Here is a 22,058-nt window from a genome sequence, read left to right as displayed (position 1 = left end):
AAATCGACAGTTGCCCATGCTATACATGTACATAACGTGACGAACATCAGCTAAAAGCTCAGCAAAACCAATGCTTTCATGTCAGATTTTCCCAAAATTGAGTCAGCTTTTTTGAAAAACACTATCTGGGTGTTTGATTCCACGCGCGGTATAGCACCAAAGTCCTTAAGTCGACAACATTGGTCCCCCTTTCTCAGTTTTCTTACTCTCTGGTACTCCAGGTACGCATGAGGCGCGGTAAGAAGCGGCGTTCCGATGCATACCACCAACTGCTGTACAGAGTTGTAACAACAAGCTATATTGCATCAAGTGCATGCTAGCAATTTGTGTAGTTAGTAGGAAAACTAATTCCTATAGGTTATGAGTAGCAAGTAGCACCAGATAAATTAATGATAGTGATTTATTTGGGCGCCAATGTATTGGAAACATCGGGTAAACTTCACCTAGCTTGAAAGCCAATCGTTAGCCACTGTGAACAGTTCAAGTGTTCAAGAAACTAATACAGTGAAAATTTGACCATGATATTATGAAACAATTATTAGGAATGTTGTTGTAACTTTTCTGCTTTCTGTTAACGTATTCTTTATTTCATATATTATTTCATAACTTCAATAATCTGTAAATTGTGTAGAATTAAATGATTAGTGTTTTGGCTATGATAGAGACCTATAACGTTGCATTGTAAAAAAACAAGCTGAAAAACAGAAGACTCAAGTACTCCGGGTATATATATATTAGGGCTGCAACAACTAATCGATTAAATCGATTAAAATCGATTATTAAAATAGTTGCCGATTAATTTAGTCATCGATTCGTTGGATCTATGCTATGCGCATGCGCAGAGTTTTTTTTAATTTTTAAATAAACCTTTATTTATAAACTGCAACATGTACAAACAGCTGAGAAACAATAATCAAAATAAGTATGGTACCAGTATGCTGTTTTTTTTCAATAAAATACTGGATAGGATACAAATGTAGTTTGTCTCTTTTAGCTGATTATTAATCGATTAATCGAAGTAATAATCGACAGATTAATCGATTATCAAATTAATCGTTAGTTGCAGCGCTAATATATATATATACATACACAGTATATATCTTTTTATTATTTCATTTTAGAGAACCATAAACTTGAAGTTTAGGAGGTTCAGGTAATCTACCTTGCCCTGCGGGTCAGTCTTGATCTCCCAGCCTCGTGGCAACTCCAGTTGCGTGTCTGCAAACTTGTTGAGGAAGACCACAAGGTCCCGGTTATGTTGGTAGCGCTCAAAATTCTTAGCGTCCCGGCGCACCTTGAGAATCATGTGTTTCACACAGGTGCTGCTGGTGAACATCCGGTAGGCTGACTGGAAAAGACCAGGAGTAAGAAGTACTGTACACACAACTACATGAGGACACAATGTAACTGATTAGTAACAATAGAATGGTTGTGTTGCAAAGCAGTGTATAAAGTGACAAAGCATTATTCTTCTGTCACCTTACAGTCTGTGCTCGTTGGCATGACAAACAATGGTGGACGGTGGGGACTGTACATGGGATTTTCAGTATGGAACCTTTAGTGGGGATTTTTCATACCGTACAATATTGGAGGGATAGGATGTGTTCCTGATCTAAATGGTAAACAATACAGCGCAGTTCAGTCTTTGGTTAGCGCTGTTCCCAAATAGTGGGGTGGGCCCCCCGGGGGAACATGCTTTATCTGTATCATACTTCAAACGCCGCTTCGAAAAGCTGAGCACTTCTAAAAGTGCTCATTTGGCATTAATCCTGACTCCCTCATTTTGGTAAAGGGGAACTGCACTTTTTTTTGGAATTTTGCCTATCGCCCACAATCAAGAATGGATTTTTTTTCAATGCATTCTAAATATTAAATAAATGTAAATAAAGGTCCGCTTACGGCAGAGCCATTTGGAGTGCCACTATTTCGCCCATAAAAACCAATAAGTAACCATTAAAAAAGTGCCAACAATACTCCGTTTACATTTCATGACTTGAATATTAACCAAGTATTAGTGATATTGTTATTATAGTGCTAACAAAGACTAACTATATATAGCGGCGAAGTGATTACTAGCTTGTGTCCCTATGTTTACATCATCGAGTGGTCTGCTGCTCCCTCGCTTCCTTGCTCCCTGTAAGTTTATTCTAGATCATAAATCATGCATCTCACATGGACATGAAATGTCTAAGTAGGTATTCCGACAAGTTGGTACACTTTGACAGCCATTTAGGACCCGAAACTGGCAAGGATGACATGAAAAGACGCTTGGTCCCACCTGCCCACAACACTGTTTCTTTGCGAGGATTAATAGTAATTTTTCATCTAAATGGGAATATATGAACATCCTCGCAGTCGGCATCCTAATGACAGCAAACATTGTACAGTAAGTGATGTTTTATTATGTTTGTTGGCTCTCATAAAGTCTGCAGTGAGTAATCAGTGGACAAAAAAAGAAAGAAAACGTTGTGATGCGTATTGGAAATTACCACGTATGCTTAAAATGGTCAAAATACGTAAATATTAAATGTTATTATAAATGTACTCGTTACTACATTACATATATACATACATCATGCATATAAAACCTGGGGATAGGTTGATTGGCAACACTGAATTGGCCCTAGAGTGTGAATGTGAGTGCAAATGTTGTCTGTATATCTGTGTTGGTCCTGTGATGAGGTGGTGACTTGTCCAGAGTGTACCCCGCCTTCCGCCCGAATGCAGCTGAGATAGGCTCCAGAACCTTCCGCGACCCCGAAGGGGACAAGCGGTAGAAAATGGATGGATGGATGGATGTATTATAAAACCTTAATGGAGGTGTTTGGATGTTTTAAGGGCTTTATAGGCAGAACTGCGTGGCTCCCATAGGCTCCATTGTAAGCGCACTTTTGATCGCATTTATTATTTAGAATGCTAAAACATACAAAAAAATAACATCCGTCGTCATGTCTCTCAAAATGATTGTGAACAAAAGACAACATTTCAAAAAAGGTGCAGATCCAGGCAGCACGGTGTGACAGGGGTTAGTGCGTCTGCCTCACAATACGAAGGTCCTGGGTTCGATCCTGCGCTCGGGATCTTTCTGTGTGGAGTTTGCATGTTCTCCCCGTGACTGCGTGGGTTCCCTCCGGGTACTCCGCCTTCCTCCCACCTCCAAAGACATGCACCTGGGGATAGGCTGATTGGCAACACTAAATTGGCCCTAGTGTGTGAATGTGAGTGTGAATGTTGTCTGTTTATCTGTGTTGGCCCTGCGATGAGGTGGCGACTTTTCCAGGATGTACCCCGCCTTCCGCCCGTTTGTAGCTGAGATAGGCTCCAGCAACCCCCGCGACCCCGAAAGGGATAAGCGGTAGAAAATGGATGGATGGATGGATGGTGCAGATCCACTTTAAAAAAAAAATCTGCACTGTTTCTTGAATTCATTTTTGTTTTAGAGGTTAAATTGTTTAACATACTGTGTTTGTGAGTTAATGTTGCTGATAAATTTTAATTTATTATTATTATTTAACTTTATTTTTCAGTGTCAAATGGTTAAAGTCGGTCAACAATGTTTATAGTTCAAATAAGGATATATTTTTTTTATTTCAGGCAAATTTATACACTTTAAATCAAGGGTCCCCAAACTACGGCCAAAACCCGGCCCGCAGGAAGTCCCAAGTTAAAAAAAAAAATTAAATTTTTTTTAATTTAATTTTTAACAATTTTTTTTATTTGTCCTTACTAGTCCTTTTTCTACCGTCTCCTAGCCACTCAGGCAAATCATATTGTCTAAAAATGCATTTTACCATCGATAACGTGACATGCAGCAAGTGCGCTCTTTAAGTCAATTAGTGCGCGAGGAATATACAGTATATGTATGAATACATATATATATATATATATATATGTGGTAATCTGAAATTCATTGCTCAATTCTGTTTTGTTTGTCACCTGTTCACTCTCTCTCTCGTCCACAGTGTGGGGTGCAGCTGGCGCGAGGCAGCAACACACACCTGAGGACAATTAAGTAGCAGCTTATTTAACCTGGCTGCTGACAACACGTGAGCGCCGGAACTTTGTCTTCTGCTCGCAACAGACACACATGTTGTTGGTCTTGCCAGAGAACTCCTTAGTTCGTCTTGTGCCCATCTTCTCAAGGTTTGCCTGTATTTTTCCTAGCCTTGTCTAGCGCTTTTATTTTGTACTTTGTTTTTCTGTTTACTTCTTTTGTTGAAGTATTTTTCCTAGCCTTGTCTAGCGCTTTTATTTTGTACTTTGTTTTTCTGTTTACTTCTTTCATGAAGTATTTTTCCTAGCCTTGTCTAGCGCTTTTAGTTTTGTGCATTTTGTTTCTCTTAGTAGTTTGTTACATGGTGTGTTTTTTGTGTTTACCACCATCACCTTTGTTTTGCTACATTGTGTTTTCTCCTTAATAAAAGGAAGAACTATTGTCCACACACAATACGTCTCTGCATCCTTGGGATCCACCTCACCAATTCCTAACAATATACACACACATATAGACACATATACATATATATATACATATATATATATATATACATATATATATATACATATATACACATATACATATATATATATACATGGACATATAAATATACATAGACATATACATATACACACACACATATATACATATTTACATATACATATATACACACACACTTACATATAATATATATATATATATATATATATATATATATATATAGCGCGGCCCACAGCCAAATTGTTTTACCCCAATGCAGCCCCGGAGTCAAAAAGTTTGGGGACCCCTGCTTTAAATATTTTCTGTTACAGACTAAAAAAACAATGTTAATAAAGTTATTCCTTGCTTTAAGTTGATTTACATTTTAATCTTTGTTCTTTTTTGTTTTCTTTATTGTTAATATGATACAATGTTATGCAAAGGTGTACTTCTAACAATTTTATAGACAAATTATACTATTTATAGATGATACAATGTTATGCAAAGGTGTACTTCTAACAATTTTATAGACAAATTATACTATTTATAGTCGCGGCGGAGAGTGGGACGGCGCAAAATGTTTCCTTCTAAGGGGTGTGCAATATAAAATATTTATGAAGCACTGGGTTAGCGGCAGCAATGGCTAATGATAGCACCAAGGAAGAGCAAGATCCTGGCAGTGGCGGGTCGTGCATTTCACATAGAGGCCTTTAGCGATGCCCTACTTGGTCTGACTTCAATAAATACCTCTCATAATACCATAATTCATGTCACCACATGACCACGGCTGTAGAAATACTATACAGACACACACTTGCACGACTGAGCATTGAACCACCTTAATAGTGTACAAAACGGGCTTTTTTCCGGCGCATTTAAAAAACACTTAACCAGCATCAGCAAATAAAACATCTCTATGGGGTACTGTTAAAATGTATGTTTTTACAAATATTTTAAACGTGAAAAAATTAAGAAATAATATATTTAAACTCACAATTTGCAGCACCCATCAAAAGCTGTAAGCCGGGGTTCCGCTCACAGTTGGTTGATTTGATTGGAAGTGGCGGACAAACCCTTTCAACGGCTGGTACAGGTTAACTAACTCTGGGGTTGGCCAACCTCGTCTCATGAGATTTAGCTTCTCTTGAAATGTCCTTCATAAAAATGATCTTGAAAGTATATATCTGCAACCTAAACAACGTTTTGCTCTCCGTTGGTTAAAAAAGCAAGTAGATATCAGACATCGGTGTTAGCCAAGTGTAGCTCCGGTGCTGCGCTGTTGGTTTGCATTGATTGATTGATTGAGACTTTTATTAGTAGATTGCACAGTGAAGTACATATTCCATACAATTGACCACTAAATGGTAACACCCGAATAAGTTTTTCAACTTGTTTAAGTCGGGGTCCACTTAAATAGATTCATGATACAGATATATACTATCAGATATATACTATCATCATTATTCGTGCTCTCGCAACTCACTACTTGAGATTGGATAGTCACTCCAATCACAGGAGGCGTTAATGTCACGTTCAACGGTTCAAGGTGCGGAAACCTAGGAGGCCTACAGTCAACAATTCTTGATTTGATTGGCTATCGCAACTGTCTATCAACTGTATGTGCTGTGTAACCTACACTGCACAGACCTTTGCAGTTTTGATGCAGAAGGCCTCGGCCAGATTTCATACAGCGCTGGCAACAAGCTAGCTGAATTCTGATTGGTTAAAAGCTCTAATGTAAAAACAGCAACACTGGAGCCTAATATGATGAATATTTCTATATATTTAGAGAAAGTAAATAAAAAAGAACCTTTTATCAATTTATGATCATGATTTATATTAAGCCAGCAAAAAAAGGCCTTGCTGGCCCTGATGGCCCACCAGTAAATCCTGGAGACCTTGTTCGGTTGTTAAAGTCTCCTGTTTGAAAGCACCTCATCTTGTATACATATTTACGTATGTTATATTTTGAACAGCCTAAGACAAGCAGGAAGCAGTGTTAATATTGGAGACGAGGAACAAGGGTACAAGTTTTAAGAAGTAATTTTCTACTGCTTTTACCGTTTTTGGTCGCAGGGCTTTTTGTCCAAAGGCAGATGACACCCTGGGCTAGCTTTTTTGTCTGTTTTCAGTTAAAACAATAATAATACAATAACAATAACAATAATACAACTCAAATGTGTGTAGAACTCACATAGTTACTGTGCAACATAGTGAAGAATTCTGGATGTGTAATAAACTTGACAGCAGGAGATTGGAGAAGCTGGCTGATCTTCTGGTGACTGACAGGTGATGCTGGGCCTGGCGGATAATCAACAATAAATCATTTAGTAAATGGATCTGAAATCATGACGTTTGATGCAAGTATAGTACAAGCTACATACAGTATAGACAACAAACACGGAATGGTAAGGATACACTGATACCGTGCCATATATGGTCAAGACCTATTTATAGTCTCACTCAAGTTGTAGTATTATAGTTAGTATTAATTCTCACTCAAGTTGTAGTAACAGTTAGCCACTTGTTTTGCTGCTTGTGTATAAACATGTGTTGTCAACCAACTTCTGTGTTGCAGTTGGATTGACACAAGCTCGTCTATAAAGTTGTCTGCCACAGTTCTTCGATATTGTAGTTTGTCCAATCACTGTGTCCCGTGTCCTTATTGCCATACTATCAGCATTGTTGTATTGTATTCAGTGTTGGGTTAGTTACTGAAAACCAGTAACTAGTTACAGTTACTAGTTACTTTTTTTCAAAAGTAACTCAGTTACTTATACCAAAAAGTAATGCGTTACTGTGAAAAGTAACTATTTAGTTACTTCTTCTTTTTTTTAAGGCTCCCATTAATGCCCTTTTAGCCTTCATTTCAGAATTGCACTGGAGAATAATACAATGTGTTGATCAACTTGACATGCATTTGCATCACTGAAATCAGAAAGCATTGTGGTCTACATACAACACACAAAGACAAAGATATGTTTCAAAGGGCCAATTTATTTCAGGCCAGAACAAATTGACAAAACTATTTCAAATAGCTGCAACATAACATACATAAGTAACAAATAGCATAATAACAACATAGCTGTAAACCTGGCTTCACCTAAGGAAGGCACACGTGACATACACAAAGCCTAACCAGGCAGATTTGAATTGTTGTTTTGGGCAGTAGACGGGATCTTTGATCCAAGACACAACTTACATTTAACTAAAATGTTCTTTTGTTTGTGCGCGACAAAAGAAAACAAGTGAGAATATCTCATACTTGCCAACCCTCCCGAATTTGAGCGCCTCTCCCCGGGACAACCATTCTCCCAAATGTCTCCCGGTTTCCAGCCGGACTTAAGGCACGCCCCCTCCAGGTCCGTGCGGACCTGAGTGAGGACAGCCTGTCGTCACGTCCGCTTGGCCAACCAAAAAGTAACCACAGAACAGTGTTCTGTGGTTACTTTTTGGTTGGCCAACGGTTTACGTTGTATTGCGCACCCCCCCCCCCCCCCTTCCCACACCCACACCCAAGCACACACAGAGCGCGCCTCTTGTGACACAGGAAGAATCAGAAGTACGACACTGCAGCGCTGCAATAAAACACACTCAGATCTTCTGTTTCTAGCCGATACTACATAAAAAATAACGTAAAATAACGCAGTAACTCATCATGTAGTAACGGTAACGGAGTTACTGAATATAAAAAATAACGCGTTAGATTACTAGTTACCGCCGAAACTAACGGCGTTACAGTAATGCGTTACTTTGTAACGCGTTCGTCCCAACACTGATTGTATTGTATGACAAAAACCTAAACTTTGTGTTCAAAGGATTAGGAATCAGACCTGTAGCTGTTGGAGGAGAATCCGAGTCAGTCTCAAAACTGGGAGCTCGCTCTAACGGACTGCCACCCTCCTCTTCTGTAGCCATGGTCCTCTGGATGCTCTGGTACCTAACACAAAAGTAAAAGGGAAGCCTTAAGTTGTTCCGTAAAACGTATTCATTTGTGAGAAACTCTCTTTCAGATATGGAGGGTAGGCCCACAACATATTACTCTTCTGCATTGGTATCTCATGTTTCCACTGGCGTTTTTATTTGTCTTTATTATTTATATTGAATAAATTGATTCTTAAGCATGTTTCACCTTAGCCGTTGACTTGCTTGCTTGTCTAAGAAATAGTTAACACATAGGTCAGGGTTTTTTTCAAATTTTCAAGGTTTTCCAGGGCGCATGGGAACTTGAAGTTAAGAAGCCACGCTGAGCAACTTCATAAAACTGTGTGGTCATTACAAAACAACTTCATTAAATAACAATTCTCTCTCGGTCGTCCTCAGACGAGCCTTCCATCGTTGCTTCCAGTCATCCCGATTCTCCATACATTTGGCCAGTTCCTTGGTACTCTGAGCTCCTGCATCCTTCTTGAGTACATCCACGTATGTTAGTGTGGGACGTCCTCTTGACCGATGCCCATGTGTTGGTTCCCACAGTACCAATTTGCTGGCTGGCAGCTCCTGATGCCTTTGGCAGTGCCCTGCTAGTCTCATTCTCCTTACAGCAATCTTCTCGCTCACCCTTGGTATTCCCCTGTAGAGGACTCTGTTGGTTACGTGCGTACTCTTGTTGATGTTATGCACTGCACGCAGCATCCTGGTGTAGCAACCATCCAGAGACCTCTCCAGGGGTTGGCTTCAGGGTCCAGCATTCGCTGCCATAGAGGAGAACGGACTCAACTGTCGCGTAGAAGAAGCTGAGTTTGATTTGGCGGGGGAGGTTGGAGCTCCATACACTGGTCATGCCATTCAGGGCCCTCCATGCAAGTGCCTTCCTCACTTTTAAATCCTGCTCAGTTGAGGCAATTACTAACTAGCAAACATGTGGTCAGATACGTCAATGTATAGGCTGAAAACTCAGGATGGGTACCAAGTTTATTTCTTTTATAGGTACCGACCAAATTCCGTAGTACTGATTCAAGAAAATCAAACGGTACCATATTTCAATACCTTTTTGCATGTGACGTTACGTCCATTTGCAGACTCTGCACCAACTCAAGCTCAGGCGTATTTGTAGCAGACTGCCTCAAAGTAGTCTTGCGATTTTCATGTCAACAAAGCAAGCATGCCGAATAGAAAATCTTAAAAAGGCTACACTTTTCAAAATGGACTAGCTCAATGCTAATTTACATTGGATATACCATATTATACGTAAAAGCTAAGCCCAATACCAATCAGAGAAAGTCCAGGTTGGTTGACCATTTTTATAAACTAATAAAGTACACTATCCAGGAAACAACAGGTATTGTTTTCCAAGTAAAAGCATAATAATAATATTGTTGATTTAATCACTGACCTCCGATTGAGTTGCTCCATTTGTTGGCTGGATCCTGATCGGGGGATTCCATGGTTACACTTGCCACCATGAATCGGTCTCTGCCAGGTCGTGGTGCGGTTGACATGGTCGACATAGAACACTCTGCCGTGGCTGTCTATACGAGCTTCCCAGTCTGTAGCAGCCGGAAGACACAACATTGAAGATTTAAGATGAAATAAACAGCCAATTATATCATGGGAGTTTATTTCAGTTTGGTCAGGTGTGACCCGCTATGAATTTTGGTATGCTAGGGTTTATTTGTTTCGGCTATGCCTAACAAGTTGGAACATTACATGTTTACATTTGCATAATTCAGGATGATTGAAAAGGATTAGGAGGGAGAGCTTCTTAAATCCTAAAATTTTTTACATGTTGACAATTACATTTTTTCATCTCAATTTTGTTCATTTCCTGAGTGTAGGGGTCACTATTTTGTAATTATAGAGATTCAGCGATGAAAAGGTAAACATAAGGAATATCGGAAATAAATATATAAATATAATTATTGATGAATACAAAACTAGGTTTAAATTTCAAAATTCAAAATTCGAAGTTCTGACTCATTGTCAACAAACTAATAATAATAATAATAACTACTATAGCAGCCGCAACATTAATGCTGCCACAACGACGACTCTTACTGACCTACTGCCTTCAGTAATGGCACCATTCCCAAATTATGTGGGCTCTATTGATAACCTCACTAAGAACTTTAACGACGCTCTGCGCGACACCATTGATAGTGTAGCACCGCTAAAGCTAAAAACGGCCCCTAAAAGGCGTACCCCATGGTTTACAGAAGAAACTAAAGCCCAGAAATTATCATGTAGAAAGCTGGAACGCAAATGGCGTGCGACTAAACTTGAGGTTTTCCATCAAGCATGGAGTGATAGTTTAATAACTTATAAACGCATGCTTATCTCAGCTAAAGCTAAATATTACTCAAATCTCATCCACCTCAACAAAAATTATCCTAAATTTTTATTTAGTACAGTAGCATCGCTAACCCAACAAGGGACTCCTCCCAGTAGCTCCACCCACTCAGCAGATGACTTTATGAATTTCTTTAATAAGAAAATTGAAGTCATTAGAAAAGAGATTAAAGACAATGCATCTCAGCTACAACTGGGTTCTATTAACACAAATACGACGGTATATACGACGGACATTGCCCTCCAAAATAGTTTCTCTCTCTTTGATGAAATAACATTGGAGGAATTGTTAAAATGTGTCAATGGGATAAAACAAACAACATGTTTACTTGACCCAATTCCTGGGAAACTTATCAAGGAGCTTTTTGTATTATTAGGTCCATCAGTGTTAAATATTATAAACTTATCACTTTCCTCTGGCACTGTTCCCCTAGCATTCAAAAAAGCGGTTATTCATCCTCTACTCAAAAGACCTAACCTCGATCCTGACCTCATGGTAAACTACCGGCCGGTGTCCCACCTTCCGTTTATCTCGAAAATCCTCGAAAAAATTGTCGCACAGCAGCTAAATGAACACTTAGCGTTTAACAATCTCTGTGAACCTTTTCAATCCGGTTTCAGGGCAAATCACTCTACGGAGACAGCCCTCGCAAAAATGACTAATGATCTATTGCTAACGATGGATTCTGATGCGTCATCTACGTTGCTGCTTCTTGATCTTAGCGCCGCTTTCGATACTGTTGATCATAATATTTTATTAGAGCGTATCAAAACGCGTATTGGGATGTCAGACTTAGCCTTGTCTTGGTTTAACTCTTATCTTACTGACAGGATGCAGTGTGTCTCCCATAACAATGTGACCTCGGACTATGTTAAGGTAACGTGCGGAGTTCCCCAGGGTTCGGTTCTTGGCCCTGCACTCTTTAGTATTTACATGCTGCCGCTAGGTGACATCATACGCAAATACGGTGTTAGCTTTCACTGTTATGCTGATGACACCCAACTCTACATGCCCCTAAAGCTGACCAACACGCCGGATTGTAGTCAGCTGGAGGCGTGTCTTAATGAAATTAAACAATGGATGTCCGCTAACTTTTTGCAACTCAACGCTAAGAAAACGGAAATGCTGATTATCGGTCCTGCTCAACACCGACATCTATTTAATAATACCACCTTAACATTTGACAACCAAACAATTACACAAGGCGACTCGGTAAAGAATCTGTGTATTATCTTCGACCCAACTCTCTCGTTTGAGTCACACATTAAGAGTGTTACTAAAACGGCCTTCTTTCATCTCCGTAATATCGCTAAAATTCGTTCCATTTTGTCCACAAGCGACGCTGAGATCATTATCCATGCGTTCGTTACATCTCGTCTCGATTACTGTAATGTTTTATTTTCGGGCCTCCCTATGTCTAGCATTAAAAGATTACAGATGGTACAAAATGCGGCTGCTAGACTTTTGACAAAAACAAGAAAGTTTGATCATATTACGCCTATACTGGCTCACTTGCACTGGCTTCCTGTGCACCTAAGATGCGACTTTAAGGTTTTACTACTTACGTATAAAATACTACACGGTCAAGCTCCTGCCTATCTTGCCGATTGTATTGTACCATATGTCCCGACAAGAAATCTGCGTTCAAAGAACTCCGGCTTATTAGTGATTCCCAGAGCCCAAAAAAAGTCTGCGGGCTATAGAGCGTTTTCTATTCGAGCTCCAATACTATGGAATGCCCTCCCGGTAAAAGTTAGAGATGCTACCTCAGTAGAAGCATTTAAGTCTCATCTTAAAACTCATTTGTATACTCTAGCCTTTAAATAGACTCTCTTTTTAGACCAGTTGATCTGCCGTTTCTTTTCTTTTCTTTTCTTTTCTACTCTGCTCCCAACCCGGGGTGGACCGCTAGCATGTCAATCGGATGGGGACATCTCTACGCTGCTGACCCGTCTCCGCTCGGGATGGTTCCTGCTGGCCCCACTATGGACTGGACTTTCGCTGATGTGTTGGACTTTCACAATATTATGTCAGACCCACTCAACATCCATTGCTTTCTGTAAGTGAAAATATTAACAAAAAATAAATAAAAACATTTATAGGAGGGTAAGCATTTTGACAAAAATGCACAATTGCCTAATAACGGTAGCTTGAAAGGGTCGTCTTATGATTTTTTTTCTACATTTAAAATACTTCTCTGTGGTCTACATAACATTTAATGGTGATTTTTTTTGGGCAATATTTTGCATAGATTATGTTTTACAGACCATCTTCAAACCTTCAAGACCCTCTTTCTAACAGTCTCTTCAGAATGCGGTCTTATTTATGTGCCTCCACTTTGACTGTGTCTTTTCCCCGCTCAGCCATGTGGTTGTTTTTAGCCCTTTCATATTGAGTCTACTGTCAGATATAAGTTCAAACTATAAATGCTCATTTGTATCAGAAATTGCAACAGCAGATGATGCATGTGCACGTACAAGCCAGTCTGCCGCACAACAAGATGGTAGAGAAGAAGAAGGAACTTATTGACTACAGTGTCGGACTACAATGGCGGAATTGCGCAAATCTCTTTGGGTAAAACTTTGCCATATATGGTGATATCCGCTGAAGTCAGCAGTGGGAAAAACGTCACAAATAGGGCAAAAAAGGAAGTATGAAGGAAAGCAAGATTGTTTTATAAATATCTCCACCATGCCTCAATGGTTTGATTTCAAAATTTCGGGACTCATGTAGATTCCAAATAAACAAAAACAGGTACCCATAGTTAAAAGTTGGTTTTGCATATTATCCCCTTTTAGTAGTGATAAAGGGAACAAAGTGTTAAAAAAAAAAAAAAGGCAAAAAACGAGCAAAAAAGTACAGGAAAGAAAGAACTACAAATAAGATGTATTAAAAAAAAGATACAAATAAAAATGAGCAACAAAATAAAAATAAATAGCTATTGCTGAATTTAAAATAACATATAAAAAGTAAATAAATAAAAAATAAAATAAAATAAAATAAAATAAAATAAAAACAAGTAAAGTAAATACCAGTTCCAGTTTTTGGAAACACTGGCACCTTTGCTTGTACGGCATTAGATGAAGATTTTTGTATCCTGGTAGTGTTTTGTTGACATCTGTATCGTTTTATTATGAGCCATGTTTGTGTCTGGAATAACGTTTGATGATGATGATGATATTAAGAATAAATATATGATTACTGGTGTGAAATTATAATGATGATGTCACTTTTTGTGCAATTTGCGGTAAGAATGCGATTAAAGCAATAATTTGATTTAACAATTGTGTTGTACTTGGCAAAATGATATTTATAAAGACTTTAAACATTGTACTTATGTTATATGCAAAGTCTCTATTTTTGCACAGCGTGGGTTCAGAATGTGTTTAAACCATTAAGAAGCTAGATTCAATCATCTCCATAAACCAGGGGTGGGCAATTAATTTTTACCGGGGGCCGCATGAGCTACCCGAGCACTGCTGGAGGGCCACATCGACAATATTTCAATTAAATTTTGCTCAATATTATTTTTGATATATACCGTAAGATAAATAATAATAATAATAATAATAATAATAATAATAGTAATACTTCAACATAGTGTGTGTAACAGCATTCCATTACTAATATATATATAAATTAACATTAATAATAAATGACAGTAAAATAAGCACACGTATGACTGAGGAGTCATAGTGTAACTTTGTGTGGTGTTTGAGTTGTCCGACTTTTTGTGTGGCCTTAAACGCACCAGTGGTTTAGTGCTATGCGTGTTGGTGACAGATGACAAGTTGGTTTTGGCCTGGTTTGTACGGCAGAAAATGACTAGTTTTTCGAGATAGAAGTGTGAAAACTCATGTTTTTGGTGTGGTTATGTCCGAATATAAACAGTTTTGTTCAATAAAGTGATCGATATAATTCCTGTCCTCAAAGCATCTCGATAGACGTTACAATAATTGAAGGGTGTTGAATTGAACGGTGTTGACGAACACCGTTAGGGCCGCTTGTTGTCACTGTCACTCAAAGTTGCATTGCAAAATTACATAGAATAAATATGTTTATTTTGTTTATAATTCAGATGGGATTTGATTTGGTGCGCGGCATATACTTGCTGCGCGCAGCAGACGCTTGAACAGTGCACAATTGCGCAGGCACGCACCTTAGGTGAGGGGACGTTGCTTTGCAGTTCATGTGTTGTTGAAAACACGGCATTCCTCATCAACTTTTCTCTTTTTGGCGTCTCGGGTGTAAACCGTGCATCACTTGTCGCTGCATGTGCACCTTCACTCGCAGGTTACACACGAACACACGCCCATAAATAATACTTTTCAAAATAAAAGCAGCACAGTTGTATTGCGCGCAGGACATAGATGTTTTTTCAACTTTATTTTGTAATTGCAGTTGTTCACATTCACTCACAATCACGCATACGTCCACACGGAAGTAATACAAATAACGATTTTCAAAACAAAAGCAGCACCGTTGTATTGCACACTCGACATAGATACTTTTTTAAATTTATTTTGTAATTTATAATTGGCCTCACGCGGGCCGGACAGGGACGCACAAAGGGCCGGATGCGGCCCGCGGGCCGCAGAATGCCCAGGTCTGCCATAAACCAACAACCTTTAATGTTTGTCTCGCTACTTACTAACCCTCTTAGACCACTAAAATACCAATTATTTTGTTTTCCTCCGGCCCTCCATTGAACTTAATGTAGATTTTTCAGTTGGCTCTTCAAGTATGTTCAATTTCTCCTGTTTCCTTAAGTCACATATTTTCATGGTGATGTCCACTTTGCAGTATTTAGATACTCATTCGATATTTGTTCCTTTTATCTGTGCTTCTCTGTCTCAGCAACTCTGTTCTGTATTTATTGTTGGGTAAAATATGAAGTGATTTTAGATTTAGTATAGAGCATAATAGCATGGATCAGGGGTGTCCAAACTACAGCCCGTGGGCCAAGTGCGGCCCGCCAGAGTGTTTAATTTGACCCGCGAGACGTCATGAGTTCAACAAAACGCACCGAGTGCTTTCAAATTAATCTTATATACATAGTTGTATTTGAATGCAACATAATTGCTGCCATCTAGTGGATAGTGTGAGTAAATCAGATCAATGACCTTTGAAAATACTTTGGATTGTGTCATATAAGTAAATGCTGCACTATTATTACAAACAACCTTCCCTAATCACAGTGCAATAATTAAAAAAAAAATGCAACTATCAGGTCAACACACATGGTCTAACATAACCTGCTTACCGAACATTGTGGATATTATGAAAAACGTCTAAACATCATTAAAAAATTGTAAATTACACCCATGTAAATCCATTAGAGTGCATGATAGGAAAATGTACAACACTCTCTCCACATTTATCTATGTTTGGCGCATTTTAGCTGCTTGATATCTGATTGATTACAACACTTTAAGAAGGTCGTCACAGGTAAACATGGTAGGAACTAGAGTTGTACGGTATACCGCTATTGGTATAGTACCGCAATACTATTTAATCATATTCTGTAATATACCGCCACTAAAGAGTACCGGTCCACCACGAATTGATACCTAAATTCGTGGTATCATCCAAAACAAATGTACAGTATCAAACAACAGAAGAATACATGCTTATTACATTTTAACAGAAGTGTAGATAGAACATGTTAAAAGAGAATATAAGCAGATATTAACAGTAGATGAACAAGTAGATGAATAATACATTTTTACAGCTTGTCCTACATAATGTTGACAAAATAATACAATGATAAATGACACAATAGGTTACTGCATACGTGAGCAGACTAAATCAGGAGCCTTTGTTTGCTTACTTACTACTAAAAGACAAGTTGTCTAGTATGTTCAATATTTTATTTAAGGACAAACTTGCAATAAGAAACATATGTTTAATGTACCCTAAGATTTTTTGTTAAAATAAAGCCAATAATGCCATTTCTTGTGGTCCCCTTTATTTAGAAAAGTACCAAAATACATTGGTATCAGGACAACACTAATAGGTACTTTCACATACTATTAATATCCAATTATATTAATTATACATCCAATATATTAATATGTACACACACACACACACACACACACACACACACACACACACTCATATATAACATTTTTTTAGCCCGATGCGGCCCCCTAGTCAAATAGTTTGGACACCCCTTGGCATAGATAATCTTTCCTGTGCATGGCGGCGTAACGAGAGACACCCCTGCAGCCGCTTTCCATTTACTGGCGTTCAAAAGCACAGGAAGACGCCGGATCGTCTCTATCCCCCTTTTTTTACACTTGTCATTGAAATGCCAAGAACTGTGAGCGTTGTATCTCCATCTCATCCAGTTTCTTCTATTGCAGTCCTATATGTTTGTTTTTTATTATCACAAAATCATTTTTGCCGTTTTTAATACAATCACTGTAGTATTGACCATGTATGGATAGTATGCTTGTTATTGTGACTGTTGATATTTGTATTGATCTGTCCACTCCTGTTTATATTCAAGAGCTCTAGCTTAGCAGCTAGTTGTGCTTTTTGTATCCTTTTACAGTGTGTAGTGTTGCATATTTAGCTATTCCTTGTCCTCTAGTCCTCCAGTGATGTTGCTACTTGTAAGAAACACAGCTTTTTTTCTGCCATGGAGGCGAGGATTACTGATTTAAAAGTTGCACTAGGGAGGGACGTTAGCCGCCACCTTGCTAGTGAGGACGCTACATTGCGGGGAGAAAGTGGGCGTTCTATTGTCACTGTCAAATTTGCCGGACACAGCTGGAATGTGGCAACATAATTATCACGATATGACGATAGTATTAAAACCTCTATTGTCGGCCATATTTATATCATATATCGTCTATATCGTGCAACCATTGTTTGGATCTACAAAACCCAAAACCATTAAAGTTGGCACGTTGTGTAATTCGTAAATAAAAACAGAATACAATGATTTGCAAATCCTTTTCAACTTATATTCAATTGAATAGACTGCAAAGACAAGATATTTAATGTTCGAACTGATAAACGTATTTGTTTTTGCAAATAATCATTAACTTAAAATTTAATGGCAGCAACACATTGCAAAAAAGTTGGCACAGGGGCATTTTTTACCACTGTGTTACATGGCCTTTCCTTTTAACAACACTCAGTAAACGTTTGCGAACTGAAAAGACCAATTTTTGAAGCTTTTCAGGTGGATTTGTTTCCCATTCTTGCTTGATGTACAGCTTAAGTTGTTCATCAGTCCGGGGTCTCCGTGCCGTATTTTACACTTCATAATGCGCCACACATTTTCAATGGGAGACAGGTCTGGACTACAGGCAGGCCAGTCTAGTACCCGCACTCTTTTACTACGAAACCACGCTGTTTGTTGTAACACGTGCAGAATGTGGCTTGACATTGTCTTGCTGAAATAAGCAGGGGCGTCCATGAAAAAGACGTTGCTTGGATGGCAACATATGTTACTCCAAAACCTGCATGTATCTTTATACCATCACAGATGCTGGCTTTTGAACTTTGCGCATATAACAGTCCGGATGGTTATTTTACTCTTGGGTCCGGAGGACACGACGTCCACAGTTTCCAAAAACAATTTTAAATGTGGACTCGTCAGACCACAGAACACTTTTCCACTTTGCATCAGTCCATCTTAGATGAGCTCGTGCCCAGCGAAGCCGGCAGCGTTTCTGGGTGTTGTTGATAAATAGCTTTCGCTTTGCATAGTAGAGTTTTAACTTGCACTTACAGATGTAGCGACAAACTGTAGTTACTGACAGTGGTGTTCCTGAGCCCATGTGGTGATATCCTTTACACACTGATGTCGCTTTTCGATGCAGTACCGCCTGAGGGATCGAAGGTCACGGGCATTCAATGTAGGTTTTCGGCCTTGCCGCTTACGTGCAGTGATTTCTCCAGATTCTCTGAAACTTTCGATGATATTACGGACGGTAGATGGTGAAATCCCTGAATTCCTTGCAATAGCTCATTGAGAAATGTTGTTCTTAAACTGCTCGACAATTTGCTCACGCATTTGTTCACAAAGTGGTGACTCTCGCCCCATCCTTGTTTGTGAATGACTGAGCATTTCTTGGAAGCTGCTTTTATACCCAATCATGGCACCCACCTGTTCCCAATGAGTCTGTTCACCTGTGGGATGTTCCAAATAAGTGTTTGATGAGCATTCCTCAACTTTCTCACTCATTTTTGCCACTTGTGCAGATTTTTGAAACATGTTGCAGGCATCAAATTCCAAATGAGCTAAGTTTTCCAGTTCGAACATTAACTATGTTGTCTTTGCAGTCTATTCAATTGAATATAGATTGAAAAGGATTTACAAATCATTGTATTCTGTTTTTATTTACGATTTACACAACGTGCCAACTTCACTGGTTTTGGGGTTTGTAAATAAGTAAATCGGTATTGGTTTTGATAAGCAGGGCGTTTTGTATTGGCATGGAACATTTTTGTACTGTAATTCTAATATTTCAGTTTAAAAATAAATGGAAATTAGTGGTTTCCTGGTATATAAACTACCAAAGTGCTTTGACTTTATGTTCTTTTTAAGGCATGCATGCTTTGTGTCAACTCTGCTGTAACATCGTTGTTGGCTTTGGACCCTCTGGCCCTTCATTTCAGATGCAAGCATCCATTACAGAGCAGGAGGAAGCTCTATATCTAAACTGTAATGGAAATGCATGGGAGGAGCAAACACAAAAGGACACAGCACAGATGTTTGAAAACAAACATGCAAACACACGTGCAAACCAAGCTGTTGGCATGTGGCTCCAGAGTAAGATGTGTTTATGCTTACTTGGAGGTAAGGCTTGGTCAGTGGCAGCAGGAAAATGGTTTAAGTCAAGGCTGGGAAGAAGTACTGGAGGAAGGCCAACGGGAGGTGAGAAGCCTGAGCCTACAGGAAACAGTACGGAATACGTTACACCCTGAGGGCGCTGGACAGATTACGACTCAGGTTCGAACGGTCCCAGTCTGACGGCCAGTCTCTTTAATAAAAAATTACCTTTCTCGGTGAATCTGTGTCAATTTAGAGGGGAAAGAGCATGGGAACACTGCATGCATACAAATGAAATGTGAAAATGAATGCTGTCCAACAAGGAAAACATTAAACTCTTGTAGCATTACATATATTATCCACCAGGAATACACAATGTTGGGATCGCACTAATCCCCAGAAATTATGCACAACCTACGCATTTGATTGGTTTCTCCAATCAAATGCACATGTCAACTGTCTCACCAATCAAATGTGACCCAGTTTCCACTCGTGTGTTTTATGTAGGGTTGTCTTGATCAGATATTGGTATCAGTACGATATCAGCAAAAGAACAAGTGTCTAAAATCTTCGATATAAGCGCTCCGATACAAGCAGTCCTGCAGCACGTCGTTTCTTGTATTCTAGTCAAGTCATTTACAAAAGTAAACATGGTAGGCTATAGGCTATGAGGAGCTAGCAGATACACAACAGCAAAGCACACAACAGCACACAAGCTAGACATACAGTACGTACTGCTGTGTCCTTAAATGAACCATATTGCAGTTTAATTCAGCACATTTGTCAATATAAACAAGTATCAAATAATCATAGTTGCATATTATTTAGAGGGGAATTTACAGAAAGCAAGTATCCAGCCATGCTGGAATGTATCCAGTAAGAAATGTGTCCACATCATTCAATTTACTACATCATCACTTCACTTCAATTTAAAGTCAGCATAAGTCCATTTCAGACTGTTATAATAAATAGGTTAATATTTTCTTATACCTATTATTGTTTTGTTTGACTAATTTTACTTGATCACACCTTTTTTTAACATTCCACACTACAAAGTAATACAAGTATGTATTATTCGTGCTGGTATGGCATCAATATCGACATCGGCCAATACTCAAATCTCCAATATCGGAAGTGAAAAAATTGTATCGCAACACCCCAATCTCAGAACATCAACGTGTAACAATATGTCAATCCGTTATAGATATGACAGAAACTTTTGCATATTTGTAGACTGTCGCACTGATACTGGAGTTGCTTTTAATCTCATTGTACCTGTGTATAGTGACAATAAAAGGCATTCTATTATATTCTATTCTAAGCACTCTCGTATTTACTCATAACTCAGACCATCTTACTGTTCGAGTCTACAGCGCTCAGCCTTCTGGGTAACCAGTCATTTCCTTGTTTACATTGACAGAGATTCGACGTGGGATGATGATAAGCTCTCATTATCGCTTGTTTACAAACAAAAATCATCACTATAGATCGTGCTTGACAGTTGCCCAATGTTCTGAGTGAAAAAAATATGTTGGAAAATCATTTATGATCGATCAAACATTTTTCAAACATAAAACACACAGAGAGACTGTCCGTAACTTGTGGACGACAGAGAAGACAGCAAACAGTATTAGAGCCTTTCTTTGGTGGTGTTTGTTTTCATAATATAGTAATACAGTAATTTGAGAATGGGTTCAGACACAGTTTTCTTACTGTGAGGTAATAAATCAAGTGAAACAACAATGTTTGTTTACCAAACTATGCACATGTTTGTGTACAACTAAGCACATTTTATTGGATTTGTTGAACCCTTGTGCTTTTAAAGGGGAACTGCACTTTTTTGGAATTGTTCCTATCGTTCACAATCATTCTGAAAGACATGACGACAGATGAATTTTTTTTTTTTTAATGAATTCTAAATATTAAATTAATTCGACCAACTGTCAGTAGAGACTTCACTGGGCTTTAAGGTAAATTATTATTATGTATTTTACTAATATTTAACTGTGTTTGATGAATTCATATCAGAGTTTTTTAATTATACATTTCAAATTTGCATTTTAAGTTATAGGAAAGGCTCATTACACATGTTAGACACGTTTCAATCAAACAATAGCCAGTTAAAGGCCTACTGAAACCCACTATTACCGACCACGCAGTCTGATAGTTTATATATCAATGATGAAATCTTAACATTGCAACACATGCCAATACGGCCGGCTTAGATTAGTAAAGTGCAATTTTAAATTTCCCGCAAAATATCCTGCTGAAAACGTCTCGGTATGATGACGTTTGCGCGTGATGTCACGGATTGTAGCGGACATTTTGGGACACCATTGTGGCCAGCTATTAAGTCGTCTGTTTTTATCGCAAAATTCCACACTATTCTGGACATCTGTGTTGGTGAATCTTTTGCAATTTTTTAAATGATAATAAATAAATGATAAATGGGTTATACTTGTATAGCGCTTTTCTACCTTCAAGGTACTCAAAGCGCTTTG

General features: G+C 38.6%; 1 protein-coding gene across 3 annotated transcripts in view; it reads right to left on the bottom strand.

Annotated features, from left to right (window-relative positions):
• Nucleotides 1-22,058, bottom strand: part of LOC133630166 (E3 ubiquitin-protein ligase HECW1) — a 158,230-nt gene that overhangs the window by 56,491 nt on the left and 79,681 nt on the right. For 2 of the 3 annotated variants that reach the window (XR_009821201.1, XM_062021564.1), the window contains exons 12-16: nt 19,579-19,677; nt 9,813-9,966; nt 8,311-8,417; nt 6,672-6,778; nt 1,163-1,348 (exon numbers count right to left, since the gene is read on the bottom strand). Coding sequence is in view for 2 of the 3 variants with exons in the window: in XM_062021564.1 (XP_061877548.1) it covers nt 1,163-1,348; nt 6,672-6,778; nt 8,311-8,417; nt 9,813-9,966; nt 19,579-19,677 (653 nt within the window). In the remaining variant the exon portion in view is untranslated. The remainder of the gene's footprint in view (nt 1-1,162; nt 1,349-6,671; nt 6,779-8,310; nt 8,418-9,812; nt 9,967-19,578; nt 19,678-22,058) is intronic. The other variant, XM_062021565.1, reaches the window with a different exon arrangement.

The sequence above is a fragment of the Entelurus aequoreus genome, linkage group LG15 (genome assembly GCF_033978785.1).
Source record: "Entelurus aequoreus isolate RoL-2023_Sb linkage group LG15, RoL_Eaeq_v1.1, whole genome shotgun sequence".
NCBI classification, from domain to species: domain Eukaryota; kingdom Metazoa; phylum Chordata; class Actinopteri; order Syngnathiformes; family Syngnathidae; genus Entelurus; species Entelurus aequoreus.
The sequence above is the reverse complement of the archived record's forward strand: the minus strand, read 5'-3'. Positions and strand labels throughout refer to the sequence as shown.